Raw genomic sequence first — 19714 nt, forward strand, 5'->3', positions numbered from 1 at the left:
CAGCGCCTGTTAGGAATGTGGATTCTCAGGTCCCCTGGAGCTTCTGAATCAGAACTTCTAATCTAAGCAGCCCAGGTGATTCCTTCATATTACTGTCTGTGAAGCACTGGTCTAGATGACTGGCCTTCCCTCTTTTCTCCAGCATTTTTTAACGGAATGGCTTCCTATTTTCCACCTAATTTCCCAATTCTAATTACTACACAGTAGCTTTCTGTTGTCTATGGGTCCCACTAAAAGCTCTATCATCAAAAGTGCTTATTAATTAGTCTGTATACTGGATGCAGAGATGAGGCTGGAATTTGGGGTCCCTCTGCCGTGAGGATGGGGTGCGGTCCTCTGAAGATGACGATGACACCCACAGCAGATGTACACCTGGCCTCTCTCCCTGCTTCTCTATGGACCCATGTACGCACATGAAGGTAAATGCCATGGCACCAGCCACGTTCCTGTCCTCCTGACCAAAGGCCCCTAGGTGGCCAGCATCAAGGATGGTGAGGGGCCCAGAATGGGGCTCTTGCTGTGTAGAGCTAGACGCTCCTGCAGAAGTGTGACGTGGGCTGTGGACATCACCAGGAGCACAGAAGCCAGGCAGGCCAGCGAGGAGGGGGTTGGGAGCCTACCGCCCTCCTGACTCTAGGCGGGCTCCCCATCAGGACCCGCCCTGGTCCCGTCAACAGCAGGGCAGCCTGGGGACCCTCCCGCCGTGCGCCCCAGGACTCACAGGATGTAGCAGATGACCCCGATGCTCCACATGTCTGTGGCGTAGCCAATGGGCTCGTAGTTGATCACTTCCGGTGCGACGAACTCTGGGGTGCCAAAGAGGACCTTCAGAGAGCCCGCATTCTCTGCAACCAGGATGGAGAGGGATCAATCGCCAGAACGTCCCTAAGCCAACCCGAGGTCAGCAGATGCCTGGGAGGGACACAGGCGAGGCCGGCCTTCAGCGGCTCTTCCCCTGCAGGACGGCACAGGGACAACAGCCTCCTCGTGGAACAAGGGCATCGACACACCAGTGGAACCGCCCTGCCCCGGATGGAATGGCTCTCCACGTGTCTGTCTCTCCCATGAGTTCCCTGAGACAGGGGTGGTGACTTGTGCTTGAAAATAATCTCTACCATTCAGTCTGTCATTTGTACCCTGCTGCCTGCTTTACGAGGACTTTCCTATTTAATGCTCTGGCCAAGGAGGATGACCCCTATCTCCCAAGGAGAAAAGGGAGGCCCAGGGAGTGACTCCCCCCCAACCCTGCCTCCCAGTAAATGGTGCTCAGGACCTAACCCAGGGGGTCTGACTCCTGAGCTATGTTCCTCCCCTGCCCCACCCACCTCTCCACATCTAGTGTCACATCTCTCTTCCCAGGAGCTGCTGGGAGGTTAGTTGGGAAAAACCATAACCCTGAGGTGGTGCCTCTGAGCCATAGAGGACCATCACCCACCAAAATGACTCTTGGGTTGGGTACTCAGGCCCTGAGTGCCTTCCCCTAACGTGCCCTGCCTCCTGAAAGGGCAGGAACAGCAGTGTTGCTTCAGAGAGCCCTGGACTAGGCCCCAGGTCCTCATTCCACCCCAGCTCATCGTGGGACTTGCTGGGCAAAGCTACTGTGAACCTCGGTTTCCTGGTCTACAAATTGAGGCTCATAAAATCTGCCCTGCCTGCCTCCAAGCGTTGCTGTGAGAATCAGATGAGAGAAAGCAGGTGAAAGTGCTCTGGAAACTGTACAGTAGGGTGCAAAAGTGAGGAAGCACCATCAGCAAAATGTTCTGCTGCTGAAGGCACCAGAGTGAAAAAAATAATGATAAAACAAATGAAAACACCTACAAAGTGCTTACCATGTGCGAGGCACTGCTCTTATCCCTCTCTACCTATATTAACTCAGTGAGCCCATAACAAGTCTATGAGGTGAGTCCTACTGTTACCCCAATTTACAGATAAGAAATTTGAGACATAGGTTCCCACAGCTAGTAAGTGGGAGGGGCAGTCTCCACGGTCTGTGATCTCAGCTCCAATCCAGGGCATCCCCTTTAATACTGTTGTGTCTAATACAGTGCCTGGAACACACACAGCCATGGCCACTGCCATGACGTGTTGGTGACAACAGGAAAGGTGGCTCGGCCTTACCCAACCTCCTGGCCAGACCGAAGTCGATGAGCTTGATCCTGGTGCCTGTCTTGTTGACACACATGATGTTCTCGGGCTTGAGGTCCAGATGGACAATGCCCTGCTTGTGGATGTACTCCACCCCCTCCGAGATCTGCCTCATGTACTTGATGCACTCCCGCTCGGTCAGCTCAAAGTCCTCATCGATGATGCGCTCGAACAGCTCACCCCCGGACACGCTGCGGGGACAGAGGGGGTGCTCAGACCACAGGAGCAGGGAGCCTGGCTGGCAGGAAGCCTGGCCAGGGCAGGCTGGGGGAAGGGGTCACGGCCAGGAAAGCCCAGTGTATGGGGATGCCAGGCATTTTCTGCAGCTTCCTGAGTCCCAGACCACTGCCCCGTTATGTCGGTCCCAGTCTTCCACTGTGTGAGGACGGCCCGGTCCTCCTGGTTTCCTGCTTGGGGGACACCGCCTGTGCCCACTAAGCTTTGGAGGGGTTCAGGGAAGCATCTACTAGGCAGTCTCAGAGGTGGCCATGAACTGAGAGATCTAGAATGATCTCCTAAGCAAAAAGGGTAACTGCCAGGCAACCTCTTTCCCCCAAATGACTATAGATGTAAGGGATTATCCTGTTCTCCAGCCATGTCTTCTGGTCATAAAGAATTGAAGTTTAAAAACTCAAAGTACCCATAAGCATTTGTTTTGCATAGCCAGAAGCAGAGAAATATCTTCAATAATACAGAGCACCAGCACATTTTGTAAAAGTCATTGGCTGTAACCTATTATACTTACAGTTGGGATCGATTTGCTTCCTCTGGCTAGGCCTATAACATCAGTTTACTCCTTCCAGCCATAACTAACTTGCCTCCCCGGCTCCCTGGCCCAGGCTGGGAGTGTAGTACATCCTTCCTGCCTGGATAGACTCTGGATCCTGGCCATGGTGGTTCTGGGGCCTGCAGTGGGCGTCTTTTCTAAGGATTGGCCAGCCAGCATATTTCCCTTCAGTGCAAATTCTGAGTCACATGGGGCCTCTCTGTTCCCCTCTCCCGGCCTTCCAAACCCACCTTCCTTGCTCGCTGCTCAGAAACCTTAAAGCATCCCCTTGGTAACTTATGCAGCATCCAGACATCAGTAAGTTCTTTTTTTACAATGGCCTGTGATCCACCAGCTGAACAAGGTTGAGTGGGCTTCCTTCGGAGCCTGTCCTCTTCCAAGGGGCTTCCCTCTTCTAAGGGAGTCATCACAAAGATGGGAAAGAGCCGAGTTTGAATCCCGTCTCTGTGGCTTGGGCAAGTTACTTAACCTTTCTGAGCCCCAGTTTCCTCATCTGTCCCTCCATCACAGTAGTTAGGAATGAAGGAACTTTTGTGAAGCGTCATGTCTGACACACAGTGGGTGCTCAGCACATATTAATTATCATCTGACAACCTGCTGCGGGCCAAGTGGATCTTGTTACTGACCCCTGAGGGAGAGACAAGACAAGGACGCACCATGGGGCCCAGCACACGGAAGCCTCTGTGGGTCTCCATCACCACAGGACAAAGACCTCTGGGAGGGCTGAGTGGGTAAAGGTCAGTCTGTGCCAGTGGCCGCTGCGGGGCGCTGGAACCAACGCTTTAGAACCAACCGAGAAGGAGGTCCTTGTGTGGCCAGCAGGTGGCGCCTCTGTCCTCAAGCCCTTCATTTCTGTTGCCCGCCACCCAGGCTCTAGGTCAAACTCTAATCTCCGTTCTTAGGTTCCTAGGTTTCAGGCCATTCTTAACATCTCTGAGCCCCAATTTCCTCATCTGTAAGATGCAGATAAAAACAGCACTATCTCACAGGGTTGCTGTGAAGATTGAGTGAATTAATACAGGTAAAGTGCTTAGAAAAGTGCCTGGCATATAGTAAGTGCTCAATAATGTTAATTATCTTTTTTTTTTTTTCCTTTTTAAAGAACCAGTGGGGGCTCTTGTTGAAAATACAGACTCCCAAGCTTCTCCCCTGAAGATTCTGATTTAGAAAATCTTGGAAGGGTTGTGATCCATATTTTTAATGAGTACCCCAGGTCATTGTTAAAATCAGACAAGTTTGAGAAATATTGGCTTACTCAGTTACCACCCCTGGGAAGCCAGCTGAAATTCATGTCCTCCGAGAAATCACTCCCCATTTCATCATATGATCTTTCCCTCCCTGGGTTCCCACACTCTCATCTCTGCACTTTCCCCATCAAGTCTGCCTTGTCTTAAAGTTGTTTGTGAACATGTCTGGAAAAGGTACGGCTCATCTCTAGACCCTTGTTTTTACCTGGCAATATCTGGCACAGACAAGGTACCCCAAAATGTTTGGTTTTAAATTTAAAATATTCTGAAAAAGCAAGAAACCATTTTTTGCAGTGTCCTTGGGAACGTCTGAGGCAATGAGTGGTGGAAATCTGAGCCGTGGAGATAATTACTGCTGCATTTCTAGAGGTAACCTATTCAGTAGAGGTGCAGATATAGGTTCAAACCTATTCAAATTTAGTTGATGTATTTTGAAAACTGTCCTTGTGGTCCATTTTCAAGGATGGAAGGGGTTACATAAACAGTTCTATATAGGTTTCTTTTCAAAACGCTCAAGACTGTGGGTGGAAAGAAGCTGCCACCCACAGAGATGGGATAAAGCCATGGGCCAAGACTGGGCGGAGGAAATGTGTGCTTAATAAATTAACAGTGATGAGTGAGTGAATGAATGAGTGAAAACCTACCTTATTGCAAGGGATCAAATTTATCCCCCAACTGTAGACATTGGCCAGCGCTCACTGGCAGCCAGAAGGACGACACTTCACGGGGCTCCAAACCCAGACCCTCTCCTCCTTGTCTCATGCCAGCTAGCTGCTTATTCTTTGATCAGTTTTGCCAATGGCAGCATGAAGGTGAGATGGGCAATGGATGGATGACTCAGCTTAAGCTGCACATCTGCTTCAGTGCTCAGGGGCCCACCAGCCCTTGGAATGTCCCAAAAGGACCAGCCCTGACTCCAGGCCTGGAGCCTGAAGGAACTCCTGTATCAGAGCAACACTGCTACAATGATAGGGGCCTGTCTCATAATCGGAGGTCAGAAAGGCTGAAGACACATTAATTCTGGTCTCTCACTGTATCTGAGGCGGCTGATCTGAAGGCTGGGGCCCTGCAATACATTTTCATTTTTCTGTATCACCAGGGATTGTCCTTCTCTTAATCTCAGTTTCTCCACCGAACAAGGAGAAGAGCAAATCGTACAGCTGAAAGCCAGCCTTTGCCTTCTCAGTGGCCAGGTCTGTTTAAGCTGGAAGGGAAGTACAGATTGAGTATGAACCTGCTCCTTCTTCTTTGGTCGAGTTCCTATCAAGGGGCAAGCTCCTTACCCCAAGTGCAGGAGAATCAGCTGGTATCTGTGAATGTAAGACTCACTCCTGTCCACGGGGGAGGCGTGGGGTGGAGGGATGAAAGCCAGACCAGCTGAAGCCCTCGTCCGTTTTCTCCCAACATTTTCCATCCAGCTTGCCAACTCCCAATTCCAAGCTAAGTATGGTATTCTGCCCACTGGTTCTGCTGCCCAGCCTCACCCAGGCTTGGTTGCCTCCTACCCGCTCCTGCACCTTCTCACGAGCTTGCTCAAGGTTTAAGTTCCAAAGATAAGACATTTCTTCACATGTCCCCACACGCCCATGCTGCCTGGACCAAGCAACCTGTTCTACAATAAATGTGAAAGGCTGCAGCCCACAGGGCTATTGTGAGGGTATAATGAGTGAGGCCATGGACATGGGCTAAATCTTTCCTAGAAGTGGGGAGGGAAGTTTGAATTCGGGGCTGAAAACTGATTCTAAGAGACGAAGGAAGATTTTCTTTGAATCTGTGTAAAACTTCCACAGAGCTGCAGAATTTTAGAACCAAAAGGGAGTATAATCCAAATATCTCTCCTCGCTGAAAGGATTTAATAATTACAAAATCACAGCTCGACAGTAATAGAAGCTGACCCCAGGTTTCCTGAATAGTAGGATTTGTTCCACAAACCAGTTGGGTGTTAAAGTGCTCACAAAATAATTTTAAGTGAAAAAAAGACCAGGATATAGAAAAAGTCAATGCATCATACTCCTAAGAATAACTCGCAATTATAGAGCCTGTGCCTGACACATGTTATTCCATCTAATCCCCACATTGTACACGAGATGGTTTGTAGCCTCCTTTTACAGATAATAAAACTAATGATTGGCACAGTTGGGCAACTTATTCAAGGTCGTCAACAAGAGGCAGAGCAGGGATTGAAGTGAGGTTTCTCAGACTCAAGTCTGTGTCTTAACCACGACTGCCTTTCCTGAGGAACACAAGCTGAAAGGAAACACAGCAAAGGTTCACGGAGTGAGGAGAGTCACTTCTCAAACTGGGGATGCCTCACTGGCTTCACCTTTCCCGGGAAAGAACACCGAGATGTTGACACAGTCCTCTCCGAAGGACTGAGATCCCTGAAGCTCGGGAGGAGCAGTTCAAGGATGCTGCAGGCACTTTCAGAGTATTGCTAAAGCTGTCAAATGCACATCCCCTTTGATCCAGCACTCCCACGCTTCTGGGAGTTTACCCTACAGATGTACACAGGCATGAGTGTAAAGCTATATGTACAAGGTTATAGACACTGCCTTTTTGCAAAAGCCAAAGCCTGGAAACCATCCAAAACCCTATCAAAAGAAGACGAATAACCTGTGGTCTATGCATGCGCTGAGATCCCAGGGAGCAGGGAGAGTGAGGAAGCCCCCTGGCTACTGATGTGGGCCTCTCTCCAAGATACACTGTTGAATGGAAAGAAGCCAAGTATAGAATATTGAGTGAAACTTGTTTTTGGGTTAAAAGGTGGGAAGTATGTGTATATGTACATACATACATATATATATATTCATATATGAATATGAATAATATATATATAAATAATATATGCTTGCATTTTCATAAAGAAACTTTGGAAGGACACAGACAAAACCAACAAAATTGGTTACCAGTGGTGCTGAGCCAGGGTAGGAACAGGGTAGACAGGAGACAGGGGTAGGAATGGGACTTCTCATTGTGTATTCTCTTATATTTTTTTATATGATTGTACCATATACTTTTAAAATTCAGATTAAAAAAGGAAAAGAAATGATTAAAAAATACACATTGGGCTTCCCTGGTGGGGCAGCGGTTGAGAGTCCGCCTGCCGACGCAGGGGACACGGGTTCGTGCCCCGGTCCGGGAAGATCCCACATGCCGCGGAGCGGCTGGGCCTGTGAGCCATGGCTGCTGAGCCTGTGCGTCCGGAGCCTGTGCTCCGCAGCGGGAGAGGCCACAACAGTGAGAGGCCCGTGTACTGCAAAACAAAAACAAACAAACAAAAAAACACACCACAGAGCATGTCTGGCTTACTGACTCCAGTATGTTTGTATGTGTGTGTGTGTGTGTGTTTGTGTGTGTGTGTGTGTGTGTGTGTGTGTGTGTGTGTGTGTGTGTGTTTGTGCACATGTAGACCAGCACTCAGAGGGGAGAGAGGTGAAGGACTGGGACTCGAAGAAACAATGGAGTCCAGGAAAGCCTTGGCTGGATGTCATCTGGTCCTCCCTCTGCCTCTGTACAGCCCAGCTCAGAAAGCGCTACTCTTTGGTGAGTGAGAGGTCAAGAGAGAACAAACCAGCGTGGACCAGGGGCACACAGAGCAGAGCAGGAGGACGGGAGCGAGGCTTACACTCCTGCATTCTGAGCTCCCAGCCCTGGGCCCCCTTCTCTCTCACAGGCCGGTTGGGAAGCTGCCCTGTCCCCCCTCTTCTGCTCTAAAGCCACCTCTAGGTCAGAATGCCCTGAATGAAACCAAGGAGCCGAGGGGTAGCCCTGAGCCTTTCACAGGGAGGTGAGGGTAAGAAGGGGGCAGGGGTCCTCAAAGGCCTGCCAGTGTGCTCTGGAGATAAGCAGAGGGGGCTGGTGGGCAGTGGGTCAGGGCCGGCACCACGCACAGATGGGCTGTCCCCAGTGGTCAGCACCCGGCCATACGGGCTGCCGAGTGTCGTGCACATCACACCCTGGCTCACAGTGCTCTCCATCTCGGGGCGGAGGGTGGTGGCGGGACAGCAGGGGAGTCCCACAAGGGGATCCTGGGCCGCCCCGCGGCGGGACACTCACATTTCCAGGACCATGACGATGTTGGCCTTCTCTTCGAAGGCATCCACACACTGGACCAGCTTGGGGTGGTGGAGGCAGTTCATGATGCTGATCTCCTGCCGGATGTTCTCCTTCTCTTTTGCTGAATATGCCTTGAAGAATTTCCCTGCCCAGATTTTTCCAGTTTTCTTCTCTACAAGTCGAAAGACCTGTCCAAATTTCCCACTGTGAATGAAGGGAGGAGAGAAAAAGCAATTTAGCCCAGCTTTCCACTGACCTGGGATTGGCAAGTGATGGACCGTGGGACCCACCTGGCCTCCCTCTTTTTCTAAATAAAGTTTTACTGGAAAACAGCCATGCCCATTTGTGCCCAGATTGTCTGTGGCTGCTTCTGGGTTTCAGTAGCAGAGCAGTCGTTGCAGCATAAACCAAATGGCCCACAAACCCTAAATATCCATTATCTGGCCCTTTACAGAAGAAGTCGGCCAGTCCCTGCTCTAGGTCAGTGAAGCACACTGCGGATGCCATAAACCTACTCTCCATCACTTGTCAATGTCAGCCCGAGTCTGGCCCCCAACCCTGCCCTAACCCTGTCCAGCCTTGCTGTTCTTTCAGGACTGTCATCTCCTTGGGCTGAGGCCTCAATCTTGGCGACAGACTTCTTTCCCTTTCCCCCGCGAAAGGACCCATGACGTCAGGTTGGGGAAGTCCTCCCCAGGTACCGGGAATTTCAGAGTGGTTGCCTTCCTTTCACACCTTTCCAGTACCGGGGGCCTGGAGACAGCCTAGCAAGGCCCCTGCTTCCCACTGTAGGGATGGCAGTGGTGGCATTCCGCTGACACCACTCCCGCCCCAGAGCAGGGTCCTCGTTCTTCAGGACTGTGATGAGGTTGGTGTCACTCCTTTATTGGACAGAAACCCTCCGGAAATAAAGAGCTGAGCCCCATTCCTCTCTCTTCCACCTCCCCTCCTCCTCCAGGGATAGTGGGCGACAGGCAGCCCTGGGTGCTGCTGCTGGTGGGCACAGCCTGGCTGTGCCGAGGGCCCAGGGTTGTGGTCTGAGTCCACTGGTGTCTCTGCAGCCCGGGGAAGAGCCTGAGCAGAGACTGTGGCCTGAGTTCACGAAGCGAGGGGGGATGACAGGAGGTGCATGTCAAGGCGGCGCGTTCTCCTGAAGCACTAGAGCTAGAACTGCTGAACGGCGAGCACGGATCAAAGGGAAGGGATCCTAAGGACGGGCCGGGCCAGACCCGCTGCCCTGGGTTATGTCCTATGTGAGGGGTGGATTGCAGAGGAGGACGGGCCTGCTCAAGCTTGCGGAGGGATCCCGGGGCACAGCAGCTCCTAAGAGAGCCCTGGCCGGGTGATGCTTTCACGGGTGCCAACAGGTCAAGCCCTCCCGGTTCTGCAGGAACCTCAGTCTGGGGAGTTGGCAGGACCCAGGGAAGGACAGGAAGAGGAAGCAGGGAACTTAACCTCGGGGCCTGCGCCACCCTCACCCGGGGCTCCGGAAGGGTGCTTCCCACTCCACTTACGATCCTAGTCTCTCTTCGATGTCATAGAAGTCAGACACTTTCTGGTCAGTATTGACCACGACGGTCCGATAATCGACCTCGGGCTCCTTTTCATCTGCAGGGTGGGGGTCGGGGTGAGTGTGAGTCATCAGACCCCTCACCCACCCCCGCTCCACCCCTCGAGTCTTCCCGAGGACGGGGGCCAGCACTCACCATCATCTGACACCTCCACTTCATCCTTCGGCTCTAGGGGGAGAGAGGGCGTGGGCGATTAGTAACAAAGGCCCACCGAGAGCAAAGCATGCCGGGGGCCCTGTCAGACTTCAGCCTTCCCAGGCACAAGACCACCAAGCCCAGAGCTCTGGGCACCACCACGGGGTCAGTGGGTCCACGCTGCAACAGGGCCACGTATATACCGGCAGGCGCTGACCCCCACCCAGCCCCTCCTCTGCCAGCTGTCCCCTCCATCCACCCCCTCTAGCCTTGAGGTCCCCTAGACATGCCCTTCTTCACATCTTTTCTAGTCTCTCTGACTTTCAGAACCTATACACAACTGCGACAGTCCCTTTCTGCTCTGGCTCAAAAGTCGGCAACTTATAATTGCTACTAGTGCCAAATCCATTTATCCATTTGCTGAGAACTTTTTCTGGAATTCCAGCTAGGTACCAGTTATTTTGCCAGTGATCATGGGTGTACAAAACAAAATACAGATGGCATGATCTCTCCTCCTTTCTTGGAGCTTATATATAATTTCGTTGGAGAGGCAAAAACACATATCCTTGAAATATCCATTACGAGTGTTATATAATCAAGCACGTGATATCGCAGTACAAACTGAGTAGACAGTGGAGGAAGGTGACACAAGTGGGGCAAGTATAAAGTCAGAGCAATTAGTCTAGGAAGAAGGAGCCCTTGAGTTGTGTCTTAAAGGAAATGATGGAACACAGCGAGGAGGTGGGTGACGTCATGCAGGAAGCCAGCGGGTGTTTATGGGTATGGCAAGGAGGGACATGAGCAGCCCACCCTGGCCGTTCACAGATGGGGGGTCGTGAGGGGACAGGCTGGTGGCCAGAGGAATACACCCACTTCTGAAGTCCAGGCTTTCCTTTGCTTTGGTATAATTAGTCCCTAAAGAGCCACTGTGGCTTCTTGACCTTAGCCAAGTGCCCTTCCCTTCCTGGACCTCAGTTTCCTCATCTGTAAAAGGAAAGCACTGTATTTCTGGGTGGTTTCTTGGGTCCTTGGCTAGCCCTGGACGCCATGCTTTGTGATGCGCTAGGTGCTACTCAGCCATGATGTGGGGCTGTGTCCCGTCTGACAGCGGGAACCAAGGGAGGCTTCCTGAAGAGGTAGAAAGACCTGAGGAAACCAGAGAGGGAGGCCAAGGATTTCTAAAGTGTGTGTGTGTTTGTGTGTGTGAACCACTGGGGGAAAGGGTGTGATTTGCTGAAGCTCCCAGCAGAGCAAGACTGAGGACAGGAAAGGGACGGCAGATGGAAGGAAGGCCAGGGCAGACGGGGCCGAGGGGTTGGTCAGACACTGCCCAGAAAGGAGGGCTTGTGTGGGAGCGGGCCCAGCTCTGTGTGCTTCGCAAGTGGAATGCTGGCGGTGAAGGTGCGGGTCGGGGACCAGGTGCAGCTTGAAACCGTAGACAGTGAGCCTCTCTGTTAGGCTGAGGGCAGAACAAATGACTGAAACCTAAGCAGGCAACCTGAGGGAAGTCACACAGTTCCCATGCAAGATAAGTACCCCTTGCTGGAAAAGAGTTTTGAGAGAGTTTATAAGCATGTGACCGGGAACAAGAGAGGCTATGATTTGTTTAGAGTTCTTAAAACGCTGTTGATGAAGTTTAATTTTAAAAAACCAACACAAGTGGGATTGGGAGGAATATTTGTCACAGAAAGGAAAATGCCATGGAAAAATAAAAAAAGGATAAGGTCGATGGGGGCTCTCAGATTAGTGGTGGGGTTCACAGATACTGTCGGGATGTGAGTATAACTGATCAAGTCTTCTAAATCACAGATTTGAGAGTTGACAGTGACACTGTCAAATTCACAGATGACCAAAATGTACTTGAGAGCAACACACCTGTAAGGTAGCAATGGAGTCATGTGTTCAGGGAGAACTGAATCATTCAGACTTTCAGCATGACAAGCCCTAGGGTATCTAGTTAGAACCAAAAGTGGGAGCCCCATTCCTCAAGCAACTGCTCTGGCCAACAGAATGCTGTCACTGGGGACGTGTGCACCGGCTGCAAACAGGTGTTATTACTCTGCCCTTGGTAGAGCCTGGGGTCATGTGATCCTAGAACCCTGGCTGTTGGCACTGAGAAAGTCTCAGTGGAGCTGGAGGAGGCGTGGGCCATTGAAAGGAAGAGCTGCCATGTGAAGATGATCAGAAGAGGTTAGGCCTCTCTGGTTGGGAAAGAAGCCTAAAGCAGACATGATAAAAAACAAAAAAAATCACAATAGCCAAGGGTGAGATTAGGGTTATGAACTTTCACCAACTCATGAATACTATAACGTGGGAGAACAATTTAGCGTTATACCTCACATAGGAGGAACGCTGCAGGCATCTGGAAATCACACCTCAAGAGCCACCGTAAGAACGATAAATAGGTTCAAGAGATGTTTAGGTTAGTTCAACAATGGTATGTCAGACGGGGATTTAAGGAAAGCAAGAGATTCAAGTCAATTCAACAATCACTAACTGAGCACTTGTGGATGCCAGTCACTGCATGGGGCCTTAGAGACAAAACATTAATGATAATACCCACATTTAGTGGCAGGGAGGCCCCGTCGTCCTGATCCGTGGTGCCCTAGCTGAGACAGTGGTTTGACCTCTCCTGACCTTTTTGTCCCCATGCCACATATCCTGGTGTAGAATGAGCAACAGGATGAGAGAGTACAGAGAGACAGGCTCTCCTGGCCTGGAATCTCTAGGAGGAACCGTCTGTCCTCTCCTCGTGAAGGAACAGAGGCAGCGCTGTGAGCCCATGAGGGGCTTTCCGATGACCTGTTTCCCGGAGGCATCTTCCAGGTGGCCCTGAAAGGGCATGCAGTTCTAGAACTGGCCTCTCCCCATCTCTCTGACACCAGTTAGAGATGGAGCTAGCCTTCTTGCCCTCCTCTCAAATACCACACCTACCCTCAACTCCTGCCTCTCTCCTTAGCAGTCAAGATGCAGCGTGCTTTCCTGGTACCAAGGCTGTGGGGTCCAGCTCAATCTCAGGGAACCCAGGCCCCGGTCTCTGGCTCACTGTTACACAGCAACCCTTCCTCTGTGTGGAACTCGGACCAAGGCTCCAGGCTGAGACATTTCCTTTCCTCCTTTTCCTTCTCGTCCTGTCTCCACTCTATTTGGAAAGGAAATGGCCATGAGAGGAGGAACCCCAGAGGCGTGGGGGAAAGGCCACAATTCAATTAGCCAAGCTCTCTGAGCATAAAGAGGTAGTAATGAGAGAGGTGGCCACATGGTGTCCATCTTTCCGTTCAGGAAGGAGCTAAACTGCAGTAGAAGGGACTTCAACGAGATACTTTTTTAAAAATCCACTCAGAAAGAGCTGTGAGATCCAAGAGCTAAGTGGAAGAACTATTTGGAAGATGGTTCCAAGATATTTCTGCAGGCAGATGACACCATCCCCCTGGAGTGGTGTTTCGGGGAGGGCCGGCTGAGCGCTCTGGCCCTCACGTGGCACGTGTCTAGCCGGCTCCCTGGACAGAGCGGTCCCTTTGCACGGCGGAGGGCTGCTGGGCGCCCAGCGGGCACTAGAGGGCGCCCGCGCCCCGGGGAGGGCAGCCGCGGCAGCTCAGGGTGAGCGTTTGATTTCCGCTGCTTCTCTGGGGGCTCTGCATCTCTACCCCACTCTGCAAGCAGCCTCTATCACAGCTGTTTGCTAACAACTATACAGACTAGAACAAATTAGGATTAGGAGCAAGGACGGAGCGGATTTCAGAGTTAGAGTTGAGTATGGTGGGAGTGGAGATCCAGACCTGGTTGGGATGGGAGAGAGCGGCTGCGTTGGGTGGGAGGGGGAAGGGGAGGTGCTCGTTTACTCAGGTTTGGGAAGACGAGGAGGGGTGCTGTCAGGTTACGGGTCCTAGACTTAGCGGGGTGGGGGGCTCTGGCATAAGGAGGCCACAGAGCTGGGTGGAGACCTGCATGCTATGCTGTGGCCTCCACCGTATCCCTAGAGCCCCTGCAGCACCTGGAACACAGGAGGGGCACTGGACACACTGAGTGAGTGAATGCAGAGTGAGGGCGGGGATGGAACTGAGAGGTCCGGATGAAGCCCAAAACTGAAGTTGCTGAGGCAGAGGCTGGAGGGGCCGTGGTAGCGGTGGGAAGGTGAGAGCCAACATTAGCTGTGCTTAGAGGGAGGAGGGTTGATTGGCACTGACTTTTTATGACCACCAGACCCCACGGGCTCACAGAAATGAGCTACTATAATCACATCCCTCTTCTACACATGTGCACACACACACACACCCTCCACTTCTCTGAGAGCCATTGCACTTTTAAAGAGGAGAGAGATGATCAACCCAGGCTATAACTGACAGGCTTCTGAGCCATCCACAGAGCTTCACTTGGAAGCCACACCCCCTTACCCTCACCCTCCCATCCCCCCCTTCATCCTCTGCCCCTCAGAGGATGTTCTGTGCTGTTCTGCCCCTTCCCCCTCCCATCAGGGACAAGCCAGCTGGACCTGGGGGTGGGAGCATCTTCCAGCCTGGAAGCCCTGGGTGGCCTGGACCCCTCCTCTGGATTGCAGGCAATTTCAACATTTCCCTTTGTCTGCTTCCTGCCAGGACGGGCCCCAGGAAGAGAATCTGAGGACCACAGAAGGGGGTTCAGCTGGCCTCAGGCAAGAAGGGAGAGGCCACCTGCCTGGACCCAAGTGGTCCTAGCCCCTCCTCCCCACAGACCGTCCTCACAGCCCTGGAAGCTGCTGTCCTGGCCTCCTAAGAGCCACACGCGCAGCTCCTGTGGCCTCTGGTCCTCTGTGTGGGGCTCAACAGGTATTCTACAGTCTCTCCTGGTACATGCCCTAAAAGACCTGGAAGTTTTCCCTTCCAGCTAATGCACATCTCACTGCCACGTTACCCCTTTTCTATCACTTTTCTAGGAGGTTGGGAGTCATCTTCTTGGACAAAGTAATATGCTAAAAACGTGCAGACTGGAACCTGGCTGCCTCTCCTGGCACGCCCACTCGAACCAGTCTGCTTCCCATTCTGCTCATGTCAAAGGGCGGCCGATGACAGTTTTGTTACTGCTTCTCCCAGAAGACATCTGTGAGCGGCTGGTGGGCAGGAGCCCCATGAAACTGCAAAGAGGTCTGGCAGGGCTCTCTCGGGCCGGGCTCCACGATCCACGCCGCCACAGCACACTGTGGCTCTCAGAGAGACCTGCCCTCTGGGGGATCTCTAGGGCTCCCTGGGCAAAGGCCCCCAAGACAGGGCTGCACAGGCAGAATTATAAATTTGGTGTGTTTTCCACTGGCAATCTCCAAACTTTCTTTCTGGAGCCCTCATTTAATTTGAAAGTAAAGTTTAATATCTGTTTTATGCCTAAATTTTGAAACTAAAGAGGGGTATCAAACTGTAATGACAGTTTCCATACATATGATGCCTCTGGCTATATGGTGATTTCAGGACCTGCGCCCTGTCCAGGTCCTTTAGTCTTCTCTCTACCTCACATCTTACAGCTCTCTCTTCTCCTAGAAGTCTTTCACTTGTTTTCCCTCCACCTTCCTCCCTGCCCCCTTGCCTCCATCTTAAATTCACAGCGCTCGTTTTCTTCTTTTCACATGAAACTTCTTGAAGTAACGTTCCATACTCCTGGCCTCTCCTTCTTCCATTTATTCCTTAGCCCCAGGCCAACCATTCTCGACCCTGTGGAAACGCTATGGACTTTGCTCTCAAAGATCACGGCTTATCAAAGGGCTGAATCCAAAGATCTTGCATCCTCATCTCTTTCCTCTTTGCCACTCGCTGCTTCCATGTTTCTGCAACACAGCTCCAGCCTCCCCTTGGTTCTATCCCCTCTCAGTCCTTTCTCCTGGTCGTGCAGGCTCCTTCATTTCTGTACCAGTGTAGACTTTCTTTACCCCCCTCTCCGTGAACTTACTGATGCCCATGGCTTCAATTACCAATTAAATAGTGAAGACCCCCCCGCCCCAAACCTGTAGCTCGAGCTTAAACCTTTCTCCTGAGCTCTGGATTCAACCATCCAACAGTCTGAAGACACCTCCCCATGGATATCCCTCAGACACCTCAACTCAACAGGACCGAAGCCAGAACTTCCACCTTCTCTGGGACTCCCTGCTATCTAACCTCCAAGTCACTGGGAGGCAGCCTGGCCTCCTCCATTAGTTTAACCAACGGAGCTCAGGCTCAGGGTCAGACAGCTCTGAGTTCAAGCTTCAACACACCATTTCCAAGCTCTGTGACCTTGGGCAACTAGTTTCACCCCTCTAAACCTCAGTTCCCCTATCTGTAAAGTGGGGGTAATGACAGTATCTACTTCGTTGAGTTAGATGCGTGACATAATGCACATAAAGTGCTTAATGAATGGTTAGCATACAGCAAGTGTTTAATATATGTTAGCCACCATGAATCATAATAATCAACCTCTAAATGGCTCTTGAACTTGTCTTTAGTTGCCCAAGCTGGGACCTGGGAGTAATCTTAGACTCTTCTAACTTTTCCCTAGAATTCTCTGCCCCAGAAGTCATCAGGAATGGTCAATTCCACCTCCTAAGGAGCCTTACTATACCTCTCCCGGACTACACCACAGGGGCTCAACCGGTATTTCACTGACTCCAATCTCATCCCCCTAGTCCACTTCAGTGCTTCTCAAACTTTCAAGTGTATATGAATCCATGGGGGGTGAGGGTGGATAATGTTAAAATGAAGGTTCAGAAGGGACTAGGGAAGTGGGGGGCAGAGAGTCTGCATTTCTAACAGGCTCCCAGGATCCCAAGACTAGTGGTCCAGACCACCCCTTGGGTTCCAAAGGTCTATTCTTCCTCTAACTCTCTTTCTAAAAACACAGATCTAATTGCATCAAGCCCCTGCCTGAAAACCTTTGATGAACTCACGATTTTACCCACACCCTCCTTTTCGTGTTGCTTCCTCCTGTTCTATCTCACACAGCATATGCCCTGGCCACACACACGAGTCTCCAAATGCCATGCATTTCTACCACTTTGTACCTTTGCTCACACTGTTTCCTCTGTGAGGAATGCCTCTCCCAATCTGCCCTACCTCTTGGAATCCTATTCCTTTTCCCAAGACTCAGCATACGTATTACGTCTAGGAAGTCTTTCCCAACCTTCATGGCAAAATTATTCATGCTTTCTGCTATGTCTCCGCAATTTGTTTATACTGGTCTAATAGGATGCAGCCCATCTCATTATAGTTAGCTGTCCTCCTTGTCAGATTTTATGCTCCCAATCTTATCGGTCTTCCCTGACACTGAGTTCACCCTCAAATATGAGTGCAAGAGAGGAGGGAGCTGGATGAGTGGGTAGGGCAAGACGTTGAAACTATAGGTCTACCTGAGCTCCCGCTTCCCAGGACTGTGCTTCTGATTAACACACCATCGGCCCTGCTGGGAGTGTACCAAAACCGGTGGTTCAGTATTTTTTGAAGGATCATAGGTACCTCTTTTAGAGTATAGATCAGTATCACAACATTGGAAATCAAGATCCCAAAAGACTCTGCCAGCCATCAGTGATGTCTTGTCAGTTCCCTTGTACCCACCTCAGTTCAGCCTTCTATACACACAAGGTAAGTCATGCACATTTATCGCAAGCCGGGAATGAAAGGAAGGCAGCCTACCCTCAGGTTTCTCTCCCACCACTGTGAGTTCAGACTCCTGGCTCGGCTCACTGGTTCCATAGACGTTGATTGCGCGCACACGGAATTTATACTCTCGGTCAGGCAGCAGGTCGTGGATGTTAAAAGAGGTGCTGCGGCATGTGGCTAGTTCCTTCCACTTCTTGTCCGCCGAGTCCCAGATCTCGACGCTGTAGGACTGTACGGCGCTGCCCCCATCGTACGAGGAGCCGTACCAGGACAGGGTCAGCGAGGAGCTGCGAATGTCAGAGGCACAAGGCGTGCCGGCCGGGGGGTCCGGCTTGTCTGGGGAGAGAGAAGCACAACATCACCCAACTCTGCAGGACTGCAGGGCGAGAAGTTCTTTAATTGGCTCTGTCATGAGGGAGAAGCCTGGAGAACAGGAGCTGCGATCCCTGGTCCTGGCTCTCCTTCCCTCATCCACACGGCCACACCTAGGTACATACCTGCCTATGTGGAAAGCCCCACAAATACCGATTTGCTCAGAAAAAACCTCTTTTTTGGTTAGTTTCCAGTCTACACATCATGGTTTCCTGTGCTTTGCCCAAGTCAAAAACATATTTCTCTGTGTAAACAGACCTAGGAAGCTGCCCAGGAGGCGTGGACTGCTTCCCATCAAAAATATGCTTTGAGAGAGAGTTCTGTGTGTGTGTGTGTGTGTGTGTGTGTGTGTGTGTGTGTCTCCTTCAGGCCTGAGGTCAGTGACCTGTGACATAACCAGGGGTCAGTCTCCACTTTCTCTAGGACCTGGGAAACACCTGCCCCGCTGGGAGTCAGTACAGCACAGTGAGCTCTGAAGTCACACACTGGGTTTGAATACAGCTCTGTCTTCATTCATTACTTGTTAACCCCTCTGTGCCACAGTTTCCTCGTCTGTAAAACGTGCATGATGATAGCACTGGATCACAAGGTTGTTGTGAGATGTTCTTAGAAAAGCGTCTTGTTTGAGTAGCCTTTACTGTCATCATTATTGCAGAAGTTTATTTCTAACTTTATAATATATAAAAAATTACTCCTACCCTCTCTCTGTCATCCTCCTAGGACTGGTATAAAATGAGATAGAGAATTTCAAAGCGAACCACCGTAGCAAATCACAATCATCCCTGACTGAGGGCCAGAAAATGAGCTGAGGACACAAACTAGGAGCGGCCCTTTGTCTGGCCGCCTTCCCATTCAGACCAGTAATGCTAAGAACCAGTAACACTGCCAACTTCAAGGCAAATCACGGTAGTCAGTGTGTTCATTAATGCGGTTCTTTAGTTCTGCTGATTTTTGGCAGGTGTTCATCTGAACAGAATTCGATTCTTCAGATTTAGTCTCTGCAGGTGGTTGGTTTAGTTACAGATACCAGTGTTCACTAAGCCTTCATCTCCTCCAAGACAATCTGAGTCCTAGAGCTCCCCAAACTGGCAATTAAAAGCCATGTTTTATGCTCTGTGAATTTATAAGCTATGTGAATTCCAGCTAATTCCTTAACTTCCAGGACAAGTTTGTCTTTTTCATTTGGAAAATGGGGTTAATATATATCTACCTCTTAGGGGTTTTGCAAGCATCAAATAAGCAAACCCAGGTAAAAGTACTTGATTTCTACTCTCCTTCCCCTCAGCAAGGTAGGAAGGCCAAAGAAAATCCCTGCAAATGACTTAAGCATATTGAGAAGAAAAAGAACATTCTGCCTGTGTATGTGTCCATGCATACACACACACCTATACATACATACACACACACACACAAACACATACATATATACCTATACACACATCCACACCCACATATACATATACACACACATACTCATTTCCCCCCTCCCCCAAGCCCTGCTGCTTCTACATCCAGCCAAGAACGCACTGCCCGGAAGCCATCCATACCCAGCAACCCCAGCCTGGGCTGACTCGCCCTAGAATGACTGTGGGACTGTGACAGCCACTCCCCACCGGTGGCAGTCACGCTGGAGGCCTCCTATGATGGAACCACTTTCACGGGTTGTTCAATATGTTCTCTTAGAAAAACTGTTTGTTCTGAAAGATATGTTGGTCTTTTTAGAAATATCTCTGGTGTTGGCTAAGATGTTTATTACTCTAAACTATCTTACAGGCAAGTGGTTCAAGTCCTCTCAAGACCCAGCTA

General features: G+C 50.8%; 1 protein-coding gene across 11 annotated transcripts in view; it reads right to left on the reverse strand.

The window, feature by feature from the left end:
* The window catches only part of MYLK (myosin light chain kinase), a 267073-nt gene that overhangs the window by 21353 nt on the left and 226006 nt on the right, over positions 1-19714 (reverse strand). For all 11 annotated transcript variants that reach the window (XR_003432841.1, XM_027106666.1, XM_027106636.1 and 8 more), the window contains 6 exons: positions 17570-17872; positions 9942-9974; positions 9750-9843; positions 8236-8439; positions 2119-2336; positions 722-845 (listed from right to left, as the gene is read on the reverse strand). Coding sequence is in view for 10 of the 11 variants with exons in the window: in XM_027106666.1 (XP_026962467.1) it covers positions 722-845; positions 2119-2336; positions 8236-8439; positions 9750-9843; positions 9942-9974; positions 17570-17872 (976 nt within the window). In the remaining variant the exon portion in view is untranslated. The remainder of the gene's footprint in view (positions 1-721; positions 846-2118; positions 2337-8235; positions 8440-9749; positions 9844-9941; positions 9975-17569; positions 17873-19714) is intronic.

This window comes from Aethalodelphis obliquidens, unplaced genomic scaffold (assembly GCF_003676395.1).
Source record: "Aethalodelphis obliquidens isolate GAN/ISIS:26980383/991018 unplaced genomic scaffold, ASM367639v1 scaffold1, whole genome shotgun sequence".
NCBI classification, from domain to species: Eukaryota; Metazoa; Chordata; class Mammalia; order Artiodactyla; family Delphinidae; genus Aethalodelphis; species Aethalodelphis obliquidens.